The sequence below is a fragment of the Sinohyriopsis cumingii genome, chromosome 18, assembly GCF_028554795.1.
Source record: "Sinohyriopsis cumingii isolate HCF-2022 chromosome 18, ASM2855479v2, whole genome shotgun sequence".
Lineage (NCBI taxonomy): Eukaryota > Metazoa > Mollusca > Bivalvia > Unionida > Unionidae > Sinohyriopsis > Sinohyriopsis cumingii.
Genome location: NC_142978.1, coordinates 73,876,083 through 73,894,527, shown reverse-complemented (window position 1 = coordinate 73,894,527; position 18,445 = coordinate 73,876,083). Strand labels below are relative to the sequence as shown.

At 37.9% G+C, this 18,445-nt stretch overlaps 1 protein-coding gene across 2 annotated transcripts in view; it reads left to right on the top strand.

Annotated features, from left to right (window-relative positions):
- LOC149776984 (GTPase Era, mitochondrial-like) overlaps positions 1 to 15,957 on the top strand; it is a 48,177-nt gene extending 32,220 nt beyond the window's left edge. For both annotated transcript variants that reach the window (XM_089941719.1, XM_089941720.1), the window contains exons 8-11: positions 18 to 950; positions 6,309 to 6,458; positions 14,569 to 14,649; positions 15,525 to 15,957. In XM_089941719.1, coding sequence (XP_089797845.1) covers positions 18 to 950; positions 6,309 to 6,458; positions 14,569 to 14,649; positions 15,525 to 15,659 — 1,299 coding nt within the window. In that variant the 3' untranslated portion in view covers positions 15,660 to 15,957. The remainder of the gene's footprint in view (positions 1 to 17; positions 951 to 6,308; positions 6,459 to 14,568; positions 14,650 to 15,524) is intronic.
- The last annotated feature ends 2,488 nt before the right edge of the window (positions 15,958 to 18,445 follow it).

Below are 18,445 nucleotides of genomic sequence, written 5' to 3'. Positions count from 1 at the left end.
TCAGTTTTCACTTTCAGGTTGACCTGGTGCAGGTAAAACCAGATCTTCTAAATATTCTTAGACGACTGACAGATGGTGTTATTGATGGGAAAGTCATTCAGTTTAAGAAAAAACAACTGACTGAGAAGAAGAAAGAAAACACCACTGCATTTCTGGAAAAATTAGAACAAAAACAAATATCAGAACAAATGCTTGTCGTTGATAGTGGTATTAAAAATGATAAAAAGCAGAGAGAAAGAACTGATGAATGTTTTGAAAGATTGCAGACAAAAACTGCCTTAGGTGCTACTTCTAAAAAAATTACTGATGTAGGAAAGAAATGTGTTGCACAGTATAAAGTTGAGAGACAGACAGATAGCAGCCAGATTGCAGAAGAGAAAGAGGTTACTGGTAATAACCCTGAAGAAAGTCTGCTGGATAAGACCGAGTCGGAATTTCAGGCAGGTCTGAACAACTTTATTTCAAATCTAGGGAAAGAGAAGGATAAAGTGACAAAAGCAAAAGGTGAAAATATGATAATTAACAATTCATCAGATCTGAAAAAACAAATTAAAGACAGTGATTTTAGAAGACTGAATAATAGCAATGTAGAAAGCAGTTTTGGTAGTGAAAAGGTGAATGTAGAACCTGATTTTATGGAGAATATAACAACAAGGAATGATACTCAAAGACTTAGTACAGAAGTCGAAACAAGACTGCATGCAAATGGCTCAGAAAGATCAAATCAAGACACTTCATGCAGAACTAATTTAGCAACCAAAGGTTTAGAAAACATGACGCCTAGGTTGCGGAAGTTGGGTGGTATGGAAGTCTTAAAGGATTGGACAACAAAAAATAATGATAGAATGAATTCTTCAGTGGAATTTGAAGAGATGGACCATGGATGGCCGTATTTTAAGAGAGTCTTCATGATCTCTGCTCTCACGGGTGATGGGGTAGAAGATTTGAAGGTGAGAAAATTTGATAGTTGTCATCCCTGATGACAGTGGTAAAAGCATATATTTAACTTTGTCCGTCTGTACATCCATCCAACAGGGACATTTATTATTACCCTTGTTCATCTGTGTATACATGCAATCAACATATAATTAGTACCTTTGTCCATCTGTACATCCATCAAATGAACATTTAGTGTTACTCTTGTTCATCTTTATATCGATGCAATCAACATATAATTGTTTCCCTTGTCCATTTGTACATCCGTCAAAACTACATATTATTACTATTGTCCATACATGCACCCATCAAATGGACATATAATTGTTACCATTGTCCATAAATACTTAAATGGATATACAATTGTTTCCTTTGTCATGCACACACCTATCAGATGGACATATAATTGTTACCATTGTCCATAAATACTTAAATCAAATGGACATAAAACTGTTTACTTTGTCCATACATACATCCATCAAATGGACATGTAATTATTACCATTGTCCATAAACCTTCCATGAAATGGATATACAATTGTTTCCTTTGTCATGCACACACCTATCAAATGGACATATAATTGTTACCATTGTCCATAAATACTTCCATCAAATGGACATACAATTGTTTCCTTTGTCCACACATACATCCATCAAATGGACATATAATTGGTACCCTTGTCTATCTGTACATCCATCCAACACGGACATTTAGTATTACCTTTGTCCATCTCTACATCCTTAAAACAGGAACATTTACTATTACCCTTGTCTATCTGTACATCCTTAAAATAGGGATATTTAGTATTCCCCTTGTCCATCTGTACATCCATCCAACAGGGACATTTAGTATTACCCTTGTCCATCTGTACATCCATCCAACAGGGACATTTAGTATTACCCTTGTCTATCTGTACATCCATCCATCCAACAGGGACGTTTACTATTATCCTTGTCCATCTGTACATCCATCCAACAGGGACATTTAGTATTACCCTTGTCCATCTGTACATCCATCCAACAGGGACATTTAGTATTACCCTTGTCTATCTGTACATCCATCCATCCAACAGGGACGTTTACTATTACCCTTGTCCATCTGTACATCCATCCAACAGGGACATTTAGTATTATCCTTGTCTATATGTACATCCATCCAACAGGGACATATAGAGTTACCTTTGTCCATCTGTACATCCATCCAACAGGGACATTTAGTATTACCCTTGTCTATCTGTACATCCATCCATCCAACAGGGACGTTTACTATTATCCTTGTCCATCTGTACATCCATCCAACAGGGACATTTAGTATTACCCTTGTCCATCTGTACATCCATCCAACAGGGACATTTAGTATTACCCTTGTCTATCTGTACATCCATCCATCCAACAGGGACGTTTACTATTACCCTTGTCCATCTGTACATCCATCCAACAGGGACATTTAGTATTATCCTTGTCTATATGTACATCCATCCAACAGGGACATTTAGTGTTATCCTTGTCCATCTGTACATCCATCCAACAGGGACATTTAGTATTATCCTTGTCTCTGTATATCCATCCAACAGGGACATTTAGTATTATCCTTGTCCATCTGTACATCCATCCAACAAGGACATTTAGTCTTACTTTTTTCCAATTGTACATCCTTGAGATTTACATTTAGTGTTACCCTTGTCCATCTGTACTTCCATCAAACAGGGATATTTAGTATTACCATTGTCCATCTGCACATCCATCCAACAGGGGCATTTACTATTACCCTTGTCCATCTGTACATCCATCCAACAGGGACATACAGAGTTACCCTTGTCCATCTGTACATCCATCAAACAGGGATATTTAGTATTACCCTTGACCATCTGCACATCAATCAAACAGGAACATTTAGTAGTATCCTTGTCCATCTGTATATCCATCAATCAGGGACATATAGTATTATCCATGTCCATCTGTACATTCATTCAACAGGAACATTTAGTATTCCCCTTGTCCATCTGTACATCCATCAAACAGGAACATTTAGTATTATCCTTGTTCATCTGTACATCCATCAAACAGGGACATATAGTATTACCCCCGTCCATCTGCACATCCATCAATCAGGGACATATAGAGTTACCCTTGTCCATCTGTACATCCATCAAACAGGAACATTTAGTATTATCCTTGTCCATCTGTACATCCATCAATCAGGGACATATAGAGATACCCTTGTCCATCTGTACAGCTATCAAACAGGGACATTTAGTATTACCCTTGTCCATCTGTACAGCCATTCAACAGGAACATTTAGTATTCCCCTTGTCCATTTGTACATCCATCAAACAGGGATATATGGTATTATCGTTGTCCATCTGTACATCCATCAAATGGACATACAGTATTACTTTTGTCCATCTGTACATCCTTAAAACAGGGATATTTAGTATTACCATTGTCCATCTGTACATCCATCCAACAGGGACATACAGAGTTACCCTTGTCCATCTGTACATCCATCAAACAGGGATATTTAGTATTACCATTGTCCATCTGTACATCCATGCTACAGGGACATTTACTATTACCCTTGTCCTCCATCTGTACATGCATCAAACAGGGATATTTAGTATTACCATTGTCCATCTGTACATCCATCCAACAGGGACATTTACTATTACCCTTGTCCATCTATACATCCATCCAATAGGGACAGATAGAGTTACCCTTGTCCATCTGTACATCCTTAAAACGGGGATATTTAGTATTACCCTTGTCTATCTGTGCATCCATCAAACAGTGATATTTAGTATTACCCTTGTCTATCTGTGCATCCATCCAACAGGGATATTTAGTATTACCCTTGTTCATCTTTACATCCATCAATCAGGGATATATAGAGTTACCCTTGACCATCTGTACATCCATCAAACAGGAACATTTTGTATTATCCATGTCCATCTGTACATCCTTAAAATAGGGACATTTACTATTACCCTTGTCCATCTGTACATCCATCAAACAGGAACATTTAGTATTATCCATGTCCATCTGTACATCCTTAAAATAGGGACATTTACTATTACCCTTGTCCATCTGTACATCCATCAAACAGGAACATTTGGTATTATCCTTGTCCATCTGTACATCCATCAATCAGGGACATATAGAGTTACCCTTGTCCATCTGTACAGCTATCAAACAGGGACATTTAGTGTTACCCTTGTCCATCTGTACATCCATTCAACAGGAACATTTAGTATTCCCCTTGTCCATTTGTACATCCATCAAACAGGGATATATGGTATTATCGTTGTCCATCTGTACATCCATCAAATGGACATACAGTATTACTTTTGTCCATCTGTACATCATCAAACAGAGATATATATTATAATCCATGTCCATCTGTACATCCATTCAAAAGGGATATATGGTATTATCCATGTCCATCTGTTCATCCATGAGATGGATCTACATTTAGTGTTTGTTACTTTTATCCATCCGTATATTCCATAAAACAGGGCAAGACATTCTTGTAAAACTTCACTGAGCTACAGATACATTTATAATTCACGATGATGAGTTGAACAAACTATATTAATCTCAGTTTCATTTATTTCAAATTATTATAATACTTAGATCTTTGCATGGTCTAGTATGTTGTACCACAGTTAGTATGATGATAATCTTATTTGATATGTATTGTGATAATATTGCATATACTTATGTGCATGACACGTGTGCCCAATAGTGTATTAGGAACTACTTTGTAAACAAATCATGTACACTCATGTAGTAGACGCTTTATGGTTTGGTTGACTAAATTTGTTTCTGAATGAACTAAAGCAGATGTTTAGTGGACTGCCACATACCAGCTGCTTTGCAATATTCCACATTAACTTTTTTGATGCAAAGTTTTGGATTTAGGCTAGCGATAGATGCCAGACAGGTCATAAAATTGTTGGGTCCCTACAAATAACATGCAAGTGACAAGGCATCAACATTTGTTCTTTAGCTGGTAATAAGAATGGCAAAAATATACTTACAGTTTTATATCCTGAATTTCCTCAAAATGTACTTTCTTAGTTCTGCAAATCTGAATTACATGAGCCATGTGATGGGTTCTAATACTTGATTACACATTCAAAATTGTCCTGTAATTTTGACTCTATTCCAAGTGCAATTACATCCTTCTTACTGCACTCAAAATGAAAGAAATGTTATATTCCATAGCGTCTTTTTGATAATTACAATTGAAAGACTTCATATTTTCCCGCATTATGATTCCAAACATTTAATGACAGAACAGAAACATGCTCCCTTGCTGCTGAAATCCGATGTACTTCATGTAGAATCGACAAATCAAGTCATTATCACAAAATTTAGAATTGACAAAAGTACCAAACTCTGTTCATTCCAGATCAAATGGAAAAGTTGTTGCAGTGTGCATTCATTCAGTGTGACTCAAAATTTCAATTTAAAGTTGACCAAAATGCCATTTTGTTTCGAAAGTGATGTCTAGCGCACGACTAAGTTCAAATTTATTTGGGTGGAGTTATATGTTCATTATTAATGTTTTTGTTGTGTACTGATGAATCTTCACTTGTGTATTTAGTTTGGAATATGACATACATTCATTTACTTTGTTTCTTTTAGTTTATTTTTGTTTATATAATGAAGCCTTAGGTAGAATAAGAAAATGAGCATATAATAAAAAGGTTACTGCATTTGTATGGGAAAATATGAACTCATTTTGTCAGATGGGTATTCTGCACTTCCAAGGTCATGCAGTATATCCATCCAAAAAAACTCATTCATATTTTCCCATTCAAATGCAGTAACCTATAATTATTGCACACATTCAATATAGGATGTAATAACTATACATTCTCAGAACAAATCAAAACTAAATGTTTTCCCTTTCTTTCTCACTTTTTATTAAAATTTTACTTAACTTTCATGAGATAAACTAAAATTATTTAGAAATATTTTTTTTCTTACTCTTGAAAATTAGATGCACTTGATGCTTGATAATAGGTAAGGAGCATGTCTCTGTTTAAGGCCTCAACAGCTGAAGTATCTTTGTTCCTTTATATTTTTACATTCATTTCTCAGTTATTGAAGGGCACATTATTATTTTCCCACTTTTTTAAACAAAGATTTGTCAAAGCTGTTTGAGTCATCTCGACTGATTGCATTACAGAATGCATTATCTTGATATGATTCTGTTTCATTTTTATCAGAAAATCTTAATGTTGACTCCATTCTGCCATTGCCTGGAAACGGATACTTGTTTATTTTTTTGTCTGCAGGGGAATAAATATGCACGATAAAAAGAAATTAATGATTGTTACATTTCAAATTTTCTTTGAATTTTGCCAGGAATATTTGCTTGAGAATGCACGGCCAGGAGATTGGGATTATCACAGCAGCCTGGTGACTGACCAAGACCCCTTGGAAGCTGCCAGGACATTTGTTTGGGAGAAAATCCTTGACTATCTACCAGATGAAGTGCCCTACCTATTGTATCCAGTAAGTAGTAGAAATGGGGTTGGATAGGGTGGGTATTTCAGTAGAGGAGGGAGGTTAGTGATTACAGAATTTCAAATCAGTCAGGGTCACATGCATATTTTTGGCAACCACGTACACTATTTGCAGGCCAATTAGTGGTTCCAGTGGACTTTTAGGGTAAAAAGAATACGTTTGTACTCATGATTAGCCTAGAGGTGATGTTGTTCCCTAAAACATTTTCAGTTTAAATCTCATTTAATATATCTTCAGGTTTCACTAGCTGGTGAATGCGATGATGGTTGCAGCTGGTAATCACCAGTTGTTAGCTGTTATTATTTCCACTGCTGGTAATCACAAGTCACAAGCTTTTATTATTTCCATTACTGGTAATCACCAGTAACCAGCTGTTATTATCTCCATTGCTGGTAATCACTGGTCACCAACTGTTATTATTTCTTCTTCAGACATTTTCCAAATCACATTACATTAGGAATATTAGCCTACTACCTTGCGAATTCACCACCATTAAAAAAAGATAAAAATCCTCTTTTCCTGTCTATCTCATGTAGACAAAGGGCAATAACTCTTGCACATCACTTCCCCTTGTCACCGCCATGTGTCACTAGTTTTTAGCTTCATTGCTGTACTGATGACATCCTCCATGTTTCCTCCGTGAATTGAATCATTGAACACTATTGTATGGGACAGTCATTCTCCTGCATATTGTACAGTGGACCCCTTCTTATACAGCCACCACTTCTGCACCAGGAAAGTGGCCTTATAAGACAGGTGGCCTTTCCAGAGGGGGACTTCATTTTTTATGAGCAGTATATGTAATGTACGTAGTAAGAATGCTACAGACTTCTAAGCATTTATATCTTCATTGAAAAGTACATTAATTATTAAAAGGTTCTTCTTGTCTGAAGAATATATTTATTTCAGCAGAATATATATTAATGGTTCTTATTCTTGACTTAAGCGTGAAATGCGAGTGGATATTGTTGTCATGCACATTGCAAAACCATTCAAAAATGTCATTTAGATCTTGGTACATACATAATTCTCTTTCCATTTGCTCCATTTTCCCACTGCTGCTGGATAACCTCCTTATCGGTTACGACATTGTTTATTTGAGTCTTTTCTACATAAAATTGTTCGGCAAGTCAATCCCCCCCACTTACCCTGATGTTGTCGAGTAGAATAACTGACTTTCTTCTAAAGTAATACGTCTCCGTTTACATGATGTCAGGTTAATGTTTGGTGATGATTTATTCGGATGTTGCTAATTTTATGTGATTTAATTATGCCGGAGAAACTTATGTAGAATGGACGAAATGCCATCTTCATAAAGGAAGCAATAGACATGTTGTCATATAAATTTTCTGTCTTTGTCTGGTACCCTGTTTTGTTCAGGGTTATTTTCTCTCTGTGTGTTAATCCACAAAATCTATATTTAGCCTATGCTGACCATGTTATGATCTTGACAGTTATGTTTGGTTGTAATCATCAAAGAGAAGAACTCGATAGATGTGTGAAGCCCAAAACTCTGTAACAGCATTGTTGAGTCCATTTCCTGTAAACATCGGCTTTTATAGAAAATGATATATTATAAATCTTAGTGTTACATGCACAATAACCAGCACTTCTTTAATTAACAGAAACCTGATATCAGGAGACATAGAGATAATCTGATTACTTACCTTATGATATGAATTAATTATTGGTTCTGGACACGTGTGAAATAAAAAGTGGCCACTTGTGATGGGAACATTTTACATAATATGCTGGCTGATTTTTGTGTTAGAGGGCTGGCTAATCTTGAGGGGTACTTTTGAACACAAACTCGTCGATGCCAAGGGATTTTGGTCATAAGAAGCGAGCGGCCACTGGTCAGGTGGGCCGTTCAGGGGGGGGGGGGACCATTGTATATATTAATTTTACAATTTCTGCCAAATTTGAATGACATTGTCACCTTTATGGACTGTGCCTATTTAAGACAAAATTACACCACACTATCATTGACCTTGTGTTGTCATTTATGAGTTAGCATGACAGTGACTATTTTCGCATGCGCCATTAACAACAAGGGTTGCTTTTAATGAGTTATTAACACGTTGCATTGCTAATTTATGCTTTGTTTTCCCTTGTGTCATTTAAGTAAAATGTCAGCTAAGTGCAAGAAATGCATAAGTTCGGACATCGTCCAGAGGGCATCAAATAAAATGCTATTTCCGATTACTCCATTAGTAACAGTGACATATATTAGCAAGTTAGTTACATGATGAATTACTGCATTATGTTTTTTTTCTTCTCTTCTTGTGTCATTTCAGCAGAAATGTTAGCTAAATGGATGAAATTCAAAATCAGAGCAAGGAAATCAACTCTGACTCTTGTTTGTATATATTAAGTGTATATTGTCTGTGATATGCAACGTGTGCAATACGTGGTCAGATAAAGTCTGGGTTATTGTATTAGCTAGTTTGAATTGCAGATTTAGGCACTGTTTTCTCTTTCTGTGACATTTCAGCGGAAATGCATGAAATACATTGTTTAAAGCAATAGTCCATAACATAAGGCATCAAAGGGATGGAAAAACAGAATATGTCGAGGAAGACAATGTTGATGTCAACAAGACAACCTAAAGTTCTTCGCTATTGATTCTGACTTCTTGGGGGAGTATCCCTCAGTTCTAAGGAGCCCAGTGGGCACAAGTCTCCCCAAATGTCTGAGCTTGGCCTTTGGACACATGGGGTTTGTATTGATCCATTTGATCTAATTCATTATAACACCACACTGTTACTGACCATCCAACCATCACCAGCCATCCTGCTGTCACTATTAGTCTAGCTGTCACCAGCAGGCCAGCTGTCACCAGCCATCCGGCTCTCCCAGCATGGGGAACTTTTAATTGAAACAGTCCAGCTAGGATTTACGGGGATCTTTGTGACAGATCCATCTGTCTAATTGCACCGTTGGCAACATACCCTTACCATGGATTGGCCGGTATTGGTGATAGCTAGACCATCTTTTATAATAGCAGCATCCAGGCTGACCATATGTTGGGCAAACCAGCGGGCAGTTCTGGCAGTGCTGGACTTCTGAATGTTCACTGCTTATCCACAAGGGAGAGCTTGTGAAATTTTCAAAGAGGATGGATTTGAGTCATTGACACCACAGTGAGTGTGATGAAAAATTTAAGTCAACCATACTCAGATCCGACCTTGGAAATGGACTGAAATTAGCTAAAAGGCTATAGTCAGGGAAATTTATAGGGTGTTGCCCTCCACCCCCAACTGGTACTCAAGACTATAAGCCAAAACATTGGTAGATCTCAGTGGAGTAAGAGACTTTGTCCTTTTAACTCCTTCGTTAATTGGCTAAAAGTACAGAGGCTTGGGTCTCATTGGGAATTTTCAGATGCATGGAGAAATGTACAGATTGCTAGAGTCATTTACCAGGCAGCTTACCATACCATGGCCAATGTTGTGCCTGCTTCAGGCTACTTAGACCTAGTATGATGTGACACATGTCTACACTCCATGTTGCTCAAACCTCATCATACCCTGCCTTTACTTATGAATCTGATAGTGTCACTGTTGTTTTCTGGAATAAGAATCGAAGAAATTTGGAGCCAGGCAGCTCAGGAGCTGCCCCTCCATCTCTCTGCTCAGCCCAAACAGGGAGTTGGAAACATTCATTCCCACTAGTGCAGAGGGAAATTAAGCAGCCTCAGGACAGGGGATCTTTCTAGTCAGATCCCAACCCAATGCGAGTGACAACAGTCTAACCAAACTATGAGCTACAGAGGTGTTCAGAAACTTGTCTTCAAGCCTCCTAACCCTAAACATTGACCTACCCTCCTCACTGCCTGCAGACTTCCTACCTGTGGGCAGACAACTCTAGCAATTTTGGGGCTTGCTGGATCTCCCTATTCCCTCAAATCGATTGGGTGATCCATGTCTATTTTGAGGGGCTTCAGGTTTAATTTATCCATCCTCTTTTTCTTTCCTTCTCTCCCCACTTCATGGATATACTGCCCGATGGGGAGAAGGAGTCCTATTTACAACAGGAAATTTGGTGACCATTAGAAAAACAGCTGGTAGAGATTATGCAAAAACCACAGTCTCGGGGGTTTTGTTCAAGGCTGTTTCTTATTTGGAAAGTGAACTGCAAGTTGAGACCCATCATCAACATTAGTTGCCTCATTTAATTCATTGTACCACCAACATTCATACTGGAGATGGCGAGATCAATCCATTTCTCCATCTGACAGGATAAGTATGCCATTGGTCTCGATCTGGCTGATGCATATTTTCATGTCCCTATCCACTCCTTGACACGGAATTTCTCTGTTTTGCTTACAGCAGCATGGTTTATCAGTACAACATCCTACCTATTGGCCTTAACATCTAGGTTTGGGTTTTTACCAAGTTGACATCATCCAGAAACATATGGTAAGTTACTCCAGGACAGGAACATTCTCTTCTCACTTTTAGATCATCTAGACTGTCAAATCAACTGGGAAAAGTGTGACCTCTGTCCATCATGTAATTTTGTACATCTGGGTATAGAGTTTATTACCAACCTGAATCTGGTACAACTTTTTCATGTGTGCATAATCGGGATCATCACACTCATTAAGTCTGTTTCCAGCAGGACTTGGATTTCAGTGAGTGAGTTCTTGCAACTCCTTGTATTATTCATTGCAGCAGTGGACTTGGCTGTCTTTACAAAGGGCATTGCTAGCACAATTTCTCTCCCCTCAATCAATCAGTCAAGATCACACCCCAGATGCAAACATTCCTGCATCAGTGGTGCAGCCCAGGTTGGCTGACCATGGGGATCCTGCTGATGAATCCCCAAGTGGAAATAACAGTATGTACCATCACCAGTATATACAGCTGTGTGCCCACTTTTTGCCTGACTTTGCTACTGTCAGTGGCGCTACCACTACACGTCAGCCTTTTAGAAAAGAAGTCTGTCATCATATCTTTCTCTTCTGGAAGGAGCAACTTACAGGCAAAATGGTCCTCATTATGTCCAACAATTCAAAGAGGCAGGCACTAAATCACTTGACCTATGTATTCTCATTTGGCATTTTCTATGGTGCAGCAGTCACCGTATCAGCGTAAAAAACAAATTCCTGGCAGACTCAGTGTCTTGGCTGACACTCTATCCCATAAAGGTCAGGTCCTTAACAGAGAATGGTCTCTCCATCAGTCAGTGTGCACTTGGATCTGCACCCTTTGGGGGCATCCAGTGATCGATCTTTTGAGACAGTGTGGAATTACAAGTTGCTCACTTTTGTCTTTTTGGGGCCCCGAGTGGCTGAATGGTCTAAAGCGCTCACTGTTACGTATCACTGCCATCTCACCTCTGTGTGCATGGGTTCGAGTCTTGGGTTCAGCCAATCTGGATATTTTAGAAAGCTTGCGTATATCTTCTCGTGGGTCAGTGGTTCTTTCTGGTGTTTTTCTGGGTTCTTCCTCCACCAGTTATACTGACTGCCATGTATAGCCTATCTTGTGCTGAAAAATTGCATTAAACCCTACGACAACAACAGCTTTTGTCTTTCCAGTCCCAGACCCAGAAGCTTGAGCTGTGGAAGCACTGTCAGTCACATGGGAGGGGTTCTGGATTCTTTAGTCAATTTTGATCTCATAACCAGAATTCCTCACCCGGTTTCCAAAATGGAATCTGTCCTGGGTTTTCACATGGCTCAGTTTGATTTGATCCTTGAATCCACACTTTGCTGAAGTTTCTATCATGCAAAGCATGTTTGCTGATAGTGTTAGCTTCAGCGTGCAGTGTAAGCTAGCTACATGCCCTTTCTGTGAACCTGCCCTAGCTACTTGCCCTTTCTGTCAACCTGCCCTAGCTACATGGTACCTTTCTGTCAACCTGCCCTAGCTACATGGTACCTTTCTGTCAACCTGCCCTAGCTACATGTCCTTTCTGTCAACCTGCCCTTGCTACATGCCCTTTCTGTCAACCTGCCCTAGCTACATGCCCTTTCTGTCAACCTGCCCTAGCTACATGCCCTTTCTTCAGCTCAGATATGGATGGTTCAGTGGTCCTCTTGACACAACCAGGCTTTGTATCCAAAAATTGTTTAATATCTGTTGGTAACCAAAGAATCATCATTTGATCATTTTCTCTCCCATATATAGGTTGGGAACTTTAGCAATACAAGATCCTGTTCACACACTCAAGCACTACTCAAAATGCACAGAGACAAGTTGTGGCATATGTAAACACCCCTTTTTTCCAGTGAAAGCTGGGAAACAGGATATTACCCCTCAAACCTTTGTCTTATGGCTGAAAAGGGTTATACATTCAGCATGCTTAGAGGTCTCGCAAGATCAGAGTCTCCTCATGAAGATTACCACTCATGAGATAGAGCAATCTCTTTGAGTTTCTTGTGTGTGATTATATGATTTGGATTTTTAACTTAGATTTAACAATTTTTCAGTTATATCGCTACGATGTCTGCAGTGTGGCAGTTTATAGTGATGTCTAGCACTGGGACATCATGCCGCAGACATGTAGCATGATGTCCCACCCAGTCACATTATCCTAACACCAGGCCAACCAGTCCTAACACTAACCTCTTAATGCTGAGCACCAAGCGAGGCAGCTGTTAGTAACATTGTTACTAGTCTTTGATATGACTCGGCTGGGGATCAAACCCACAACCTCCAGCATCCGAGCCGAGTTTCTTGTTTGAACATAATGTCTTGATCTGAGGTATAATAGAACCTGTTAGCTGGCATGCATAGTTAACGTCAAGTTTTTATCTCTGAGACCTAGCTTCATGGATGCAAACTTTGAATCTGTTAAGTCCAGTGGTGGCAGCTCAGATAGCCACCAGACCCATGTAAAATAATCAACACGGACAATCAGCTTTGCTGGATTTGCCAGTGTAATTTTGTAGGTTAGATGTCAATAGTTATCTTTTCAGCCATATGTATGGGTCACAGATCAAATGAACTGAGGCTGTGTTGCTTATGTAATTAGGTGAACAAGGTAGAGATTCAGCATTTCCTCCTCCTATTAACTTTTCTTGTAACATAATGTGATTGGGGAACACATTTGAAGAAGAATGCAAATTTTTCAGTATGTTTCTCCAAGAATATTTACAGAATCACATTACTTAAATCCATCCCAACCATCCTGCTCTGTGAGCAATCCTTGCCTGCGACACCCAGCATTGGTAGGGTGAGGTAATGGACAAGAGTTATTGCCCATTGTGTATATGAGATAGGAAAAGACGATTTTCATCATTTAGTAGGCCTGAGGGCTGGATTCGTGAGGTAGCAGGCTAATATTACTAACATAATGTGATTGGGTAAGTACTGTTGGAGAAACATATTTATACTGAAAAATTTGCTTTCCTTTGCTGGTAATACTAGTCACTAGCTGTTATTATTTCCATTGCTGGTAATCACTGGTCACCAGTTATTATTCTATTGCTGGTAATCACTGCGGTCAGCAGCAATTAATAGAGCAGAATGAAGTTTAGATGTAACCAGATATTCTGCTTTAAAATGATATTATTTTTGTAATTGTAATGAATAGTTTATAACCGTAGTTAAAATTGAACTTGATAATCCTAATGAGCCAAAACTTTTCTGTTATTAAAACTTTTTATTTTTATTGACACTTTTTCAAAATATGGGGAAATGCTTGTCTCTCATTTTTGAATTTCAAATCTTGAAATTTGTATGTATACTTTTGCTAATTTTTCAATTTCTTTTCAATTTTTTATATATCCTCTATTCAGTAAGATTTACTTTTTACAAGAAAGCTTGCCAGTAGCTTCTTGTGGGTCAGTGGTTCTTTCTGGAGTTTCCGGGGTTCTTCCTCCACCATTTATTCTGGCTGTCATGTATGGCCTGTCTTGTGCTGAAAAATGGCGTTAAACCCTAAACAGCAGTAGGTTAAGTGGTTATGTGGTCAGATTGCAAAATTTTTGAAATTTAAACTGCACAGAAATGTTAATGGATAGTGTGTTTGGAGAGAAGTTTCCAATTTTTTGCATGTCATTAAAGATTTATCTAAATGTATATATTAAAAAATGTCATATGCCACTGTATCATTGGCTTAATGTTTTTTCTTCCTTCTGTTCCAGGAGATACTGATGTGGGAAGAGGATGATGCTGGTGTCCTGAATATCATAATGCAAGTGGAAGGGTTACGGAAAAGAGACCTCGTAAGTTTATTTACAGTTTATACATGTTATTAATCTGGCTTCTGTTATGCTTCCTATAGCTCTACTGTTGCATTGTGGGTAGGATGATTTATATTACAGGTAGGTATATGTATTCCATGTACTTAATGGCATCAAAATAATTACAGTAGTGAATGAGAGTATATCACACTGCCTATTGCAGCCTTGCCTGATGAACCTATTAGAAGATATATTTAGTATAGGATAAATTACAACCATCCTAACATCTTTGTTGATATGGATTTGCTATGCTGTCACTATTTATAGATAGTGCATCTTGATCTAGTCCTGTCTGTATGTCCATTTGTATGTTCATATATCTGTCCTTCTTGAAAAGCTTGTTAGCAAGATTGCATAAAATTCACTTAACATGGGTAAAAATTCACTTAAAATAGGTAAAAATCAGGTATGATATGAAGAACTGGATTAAATTTTCAGGCCATTTTAGCTGAAGATGTTTTGGTAATATGAGTAATAGGAATCAGTAGGACAATATTTCCATCTGAAGTAATCTCATTTGGAAGACCTGAAAACTCTTTCTTTATTGTTCATGGAACCACAGAGTTCATGACCTGATTTTGAAGCATGTACTGCATTATGTGTAGTGTAATTTTCTTACGATATTATTGAAGAGTTTCTTTTTAAATAATTAAGCACACAAATATTTTTATATATGGTGACTTGAAGTTTAGTTTTGTATTATTTTGTGCCTAGTGGGAAACCCCAATTATTGATCGCACTGAACAAAGATGGTCCTTAAAATGGAGACAGCTATGGCTGATTGCCTTAGGTAAATTCCATCTATATAATCTGCTATCTGGGCCTGAAATTAGTTTGACATGTATTTCTGTTTTCAGATCTGTTTGTTGCAAAAGAGAGGAGAAATCATTACCAAGATTGCACAGGAAGCCAAGCAGGAAATTATGAATGCATTCCGATGTGATGTGAAGTTTAAGATAATTGCAAGACAAAAGCAGAAATATTCAAAATAGTATAATTAGTAATAATGTTAAAAATTTCTGTCAAAGTTTTACATTTTGTATGTTTTTAAGAGTTCATACACTTGGAAATGTTTAATCATCTTGTTTAAACACAGTAATAAATCTGCAACTAACTCAGCCCACTACATCTGCAGCCAGTTTAGCCTGTTACCACACACCAGCATATTTTCACTTAAAACCCAACACAAAAATACCTACTTGTGTTGGTGTGCTGTAAAGTACAAAAACCAACATAACAGGAGGTTCAAAACATGCACTAGTAAATAAATAATAAAATCTAATATTAAAATGAAGTTCATTCAGTTTTGATTGAAACCCGTTAAGTCTTCTAACAGTACTTAATTGCTTAAACCTGATGTTTGTGAAGTGAGAGTAGTCATCTAAAATACAAATAGATACTATGACAGCAAATATCACCTCTTAATAAGCGAACCACTTTGTCTGAAATGTCAGCTAGTGTTACTGGGATAAAAATTGGTTTAAATGTCTGTGTATTGTCTGGAGTCATACGGTTATTTAAAATAATACTCGAATTGTTTATGTATGCAATATCTGTGATGATTTGTCCAGTGAAAGAGTTCAGTGCATAAATGCATGACAGTAAAATATGGGTACATCCTAGAACTCTCATTTCTAGCAGGAGCCCTGGATTAAACCAGTGGTCACCAATAAATTACCACAAACAATTGGGGACCATTTTGTTGCATTTTTTCCACAACTTGCATTAAACACAGATGCTGCCAGGAGGCATGAATGGGGTAATTTGTTCAAAATTTGTTTGCATTTGTGCAGTTGGAGAGCAGTGATGCATAATGACTTGTGCAGATTAGTTTAAAGTTGCACATTTTTAAAAGTATACTCTGCACAGTGTACCATTTTTATTTAACCATTAACCCTTAAATGTGCTTCTTGCAACTTAAGTCATGTAGAGGTATCATAGCATTTGTCGTGACACATGTCTCTTTTCATTGTTCCTTGGCTTGCCATGAGTGGTTGTTAAACTACATTTGATTGTTATGTTGGGCCCTGAAACAAGCATTCTGTCATAGTTTTAACCTTGCATCAAGGAAGTTTTATGAATGCATGTTCATTGTTGTTGTTGTTATTGTGGGGTTTAATGTCATTGTTCAGCCACGTTAGGCTATACATGGCAGCCAGAATAACTGGTGGAGGAAGAACCACCAACCCACAAGAAGCTACTGGCAAGCTTTCTCTTGTACCCACATTGTCCAAACCTGTGACTCAAACCCACACAGAGATGAGATGGCAGTGATCCATAAGGTGTACTCTCAGAGCCCAGTGTGTTTAAATAACATTTAAATGGCTGATTCCCAGTGTGGTTCAGCTTCAGGTGAAAATTTTGTTCTACAAGAAATGGCTGATGATAGTGACAATGACAAAGATTTTTAAAGTTATGAACTGAATCAGATTATTGGAGCTTGTAAAGTGTTACTGAAGATACCAGTGAGTGATTTTGAACCCAAAATGTACGTGCTGAATAGACAAAAACGAGCATCATGCAGGTCAACCCCACTTTCAGCAGTATTTTAAAATTAAATTTAGAAAAGGCATACAGGCAATTTAAAAGTAGGAAGCAATTTTCATTTCTTTTCTCAAACAACTATTGTTGCAGTATTGAAAATTTTGTTAAAACAACTTCAGAGAAACAGGAGATTCTATGGGATTTTCTTCTTTAAATACATTACCCAATCATAACACCTTAGGAGAACTACTACTACCTCACAAATTCAGCCTTCCCAGATAAGAAGTTTAGCTCAAATGAGCAAAAAGTTATTTGCCCAACAAGGTGGTGCTGGGTCAGAGAGATTTCCTCTTGGTACACAGATTGGTGCCAAATCCCATGAATATACCAGTTACCACTTCTGCTCTTGCAGAGAATCACACTCTCACCACTAGAGACCTCACAAACATCCTCTACCAAGTTTCTGGAAGTACTTCACTCACAAGTTGGAGGAGTCTTCAAATCAAAGGGAAGTATACTCATTCTTTCTTTCATTCCAACTTTTCTTTCTTCCTATGACAACAGAGTTCTGCCTTTACATTAAAACACTTTGCCTTTACTTGCTGGTATCGTTGTACTTGCACCTGTAACCTATGCCACTCCACAATAGTTCTAGCTATAGTTTTAATTTATATGTATAGCTTCCTCTCTGTTCTGGTCAGAAGCATCCACCTCATGCATTGTTACTGTAAGTGACACTTGCATGATTTTTATCGGTATATGCATCTAAACAATTGGCCTTCATTTAAGCTGTAAGAAATGATAAGAAATGATTTTTGCTTTCCATTTGGTCCATGTAAGTACTACAAGTGACACTCCAGTGCCTCTTTCTGGAGAGGCAATCAAATTTACATGCCTACAGGTCATTGGCAACCTGATTTGCTTTTTAGCATCCACTTCTAATTATTATTACTGATGATATGTTTCTACCTGTACAGGTCATTTACACCCCTGTACAGGTGGTTGTTTTAGTGCGTAACCCTGCATGGTTTCTTGCAAGTTCAAAGCAGGACACTTCCTCCATTAGAACATATATAGGGTCTGCCCTGTTTTGCCTTGTTTGTGTTGTGGATTTAGACATGGGCAAGACCTGTCAAACAACCACTCAGCATGTGTAATTTACTTAGATTGCCATTCCTTCAATAAATGTCAGGGTTGCCTGTTATGGACACCAGTCAGTTATAGCTTGTAGGATGGAAATATTGCTTGCACCCATTCATGGGCATCGAGATGAAGAGCAGCAGCAAGCCTCAGT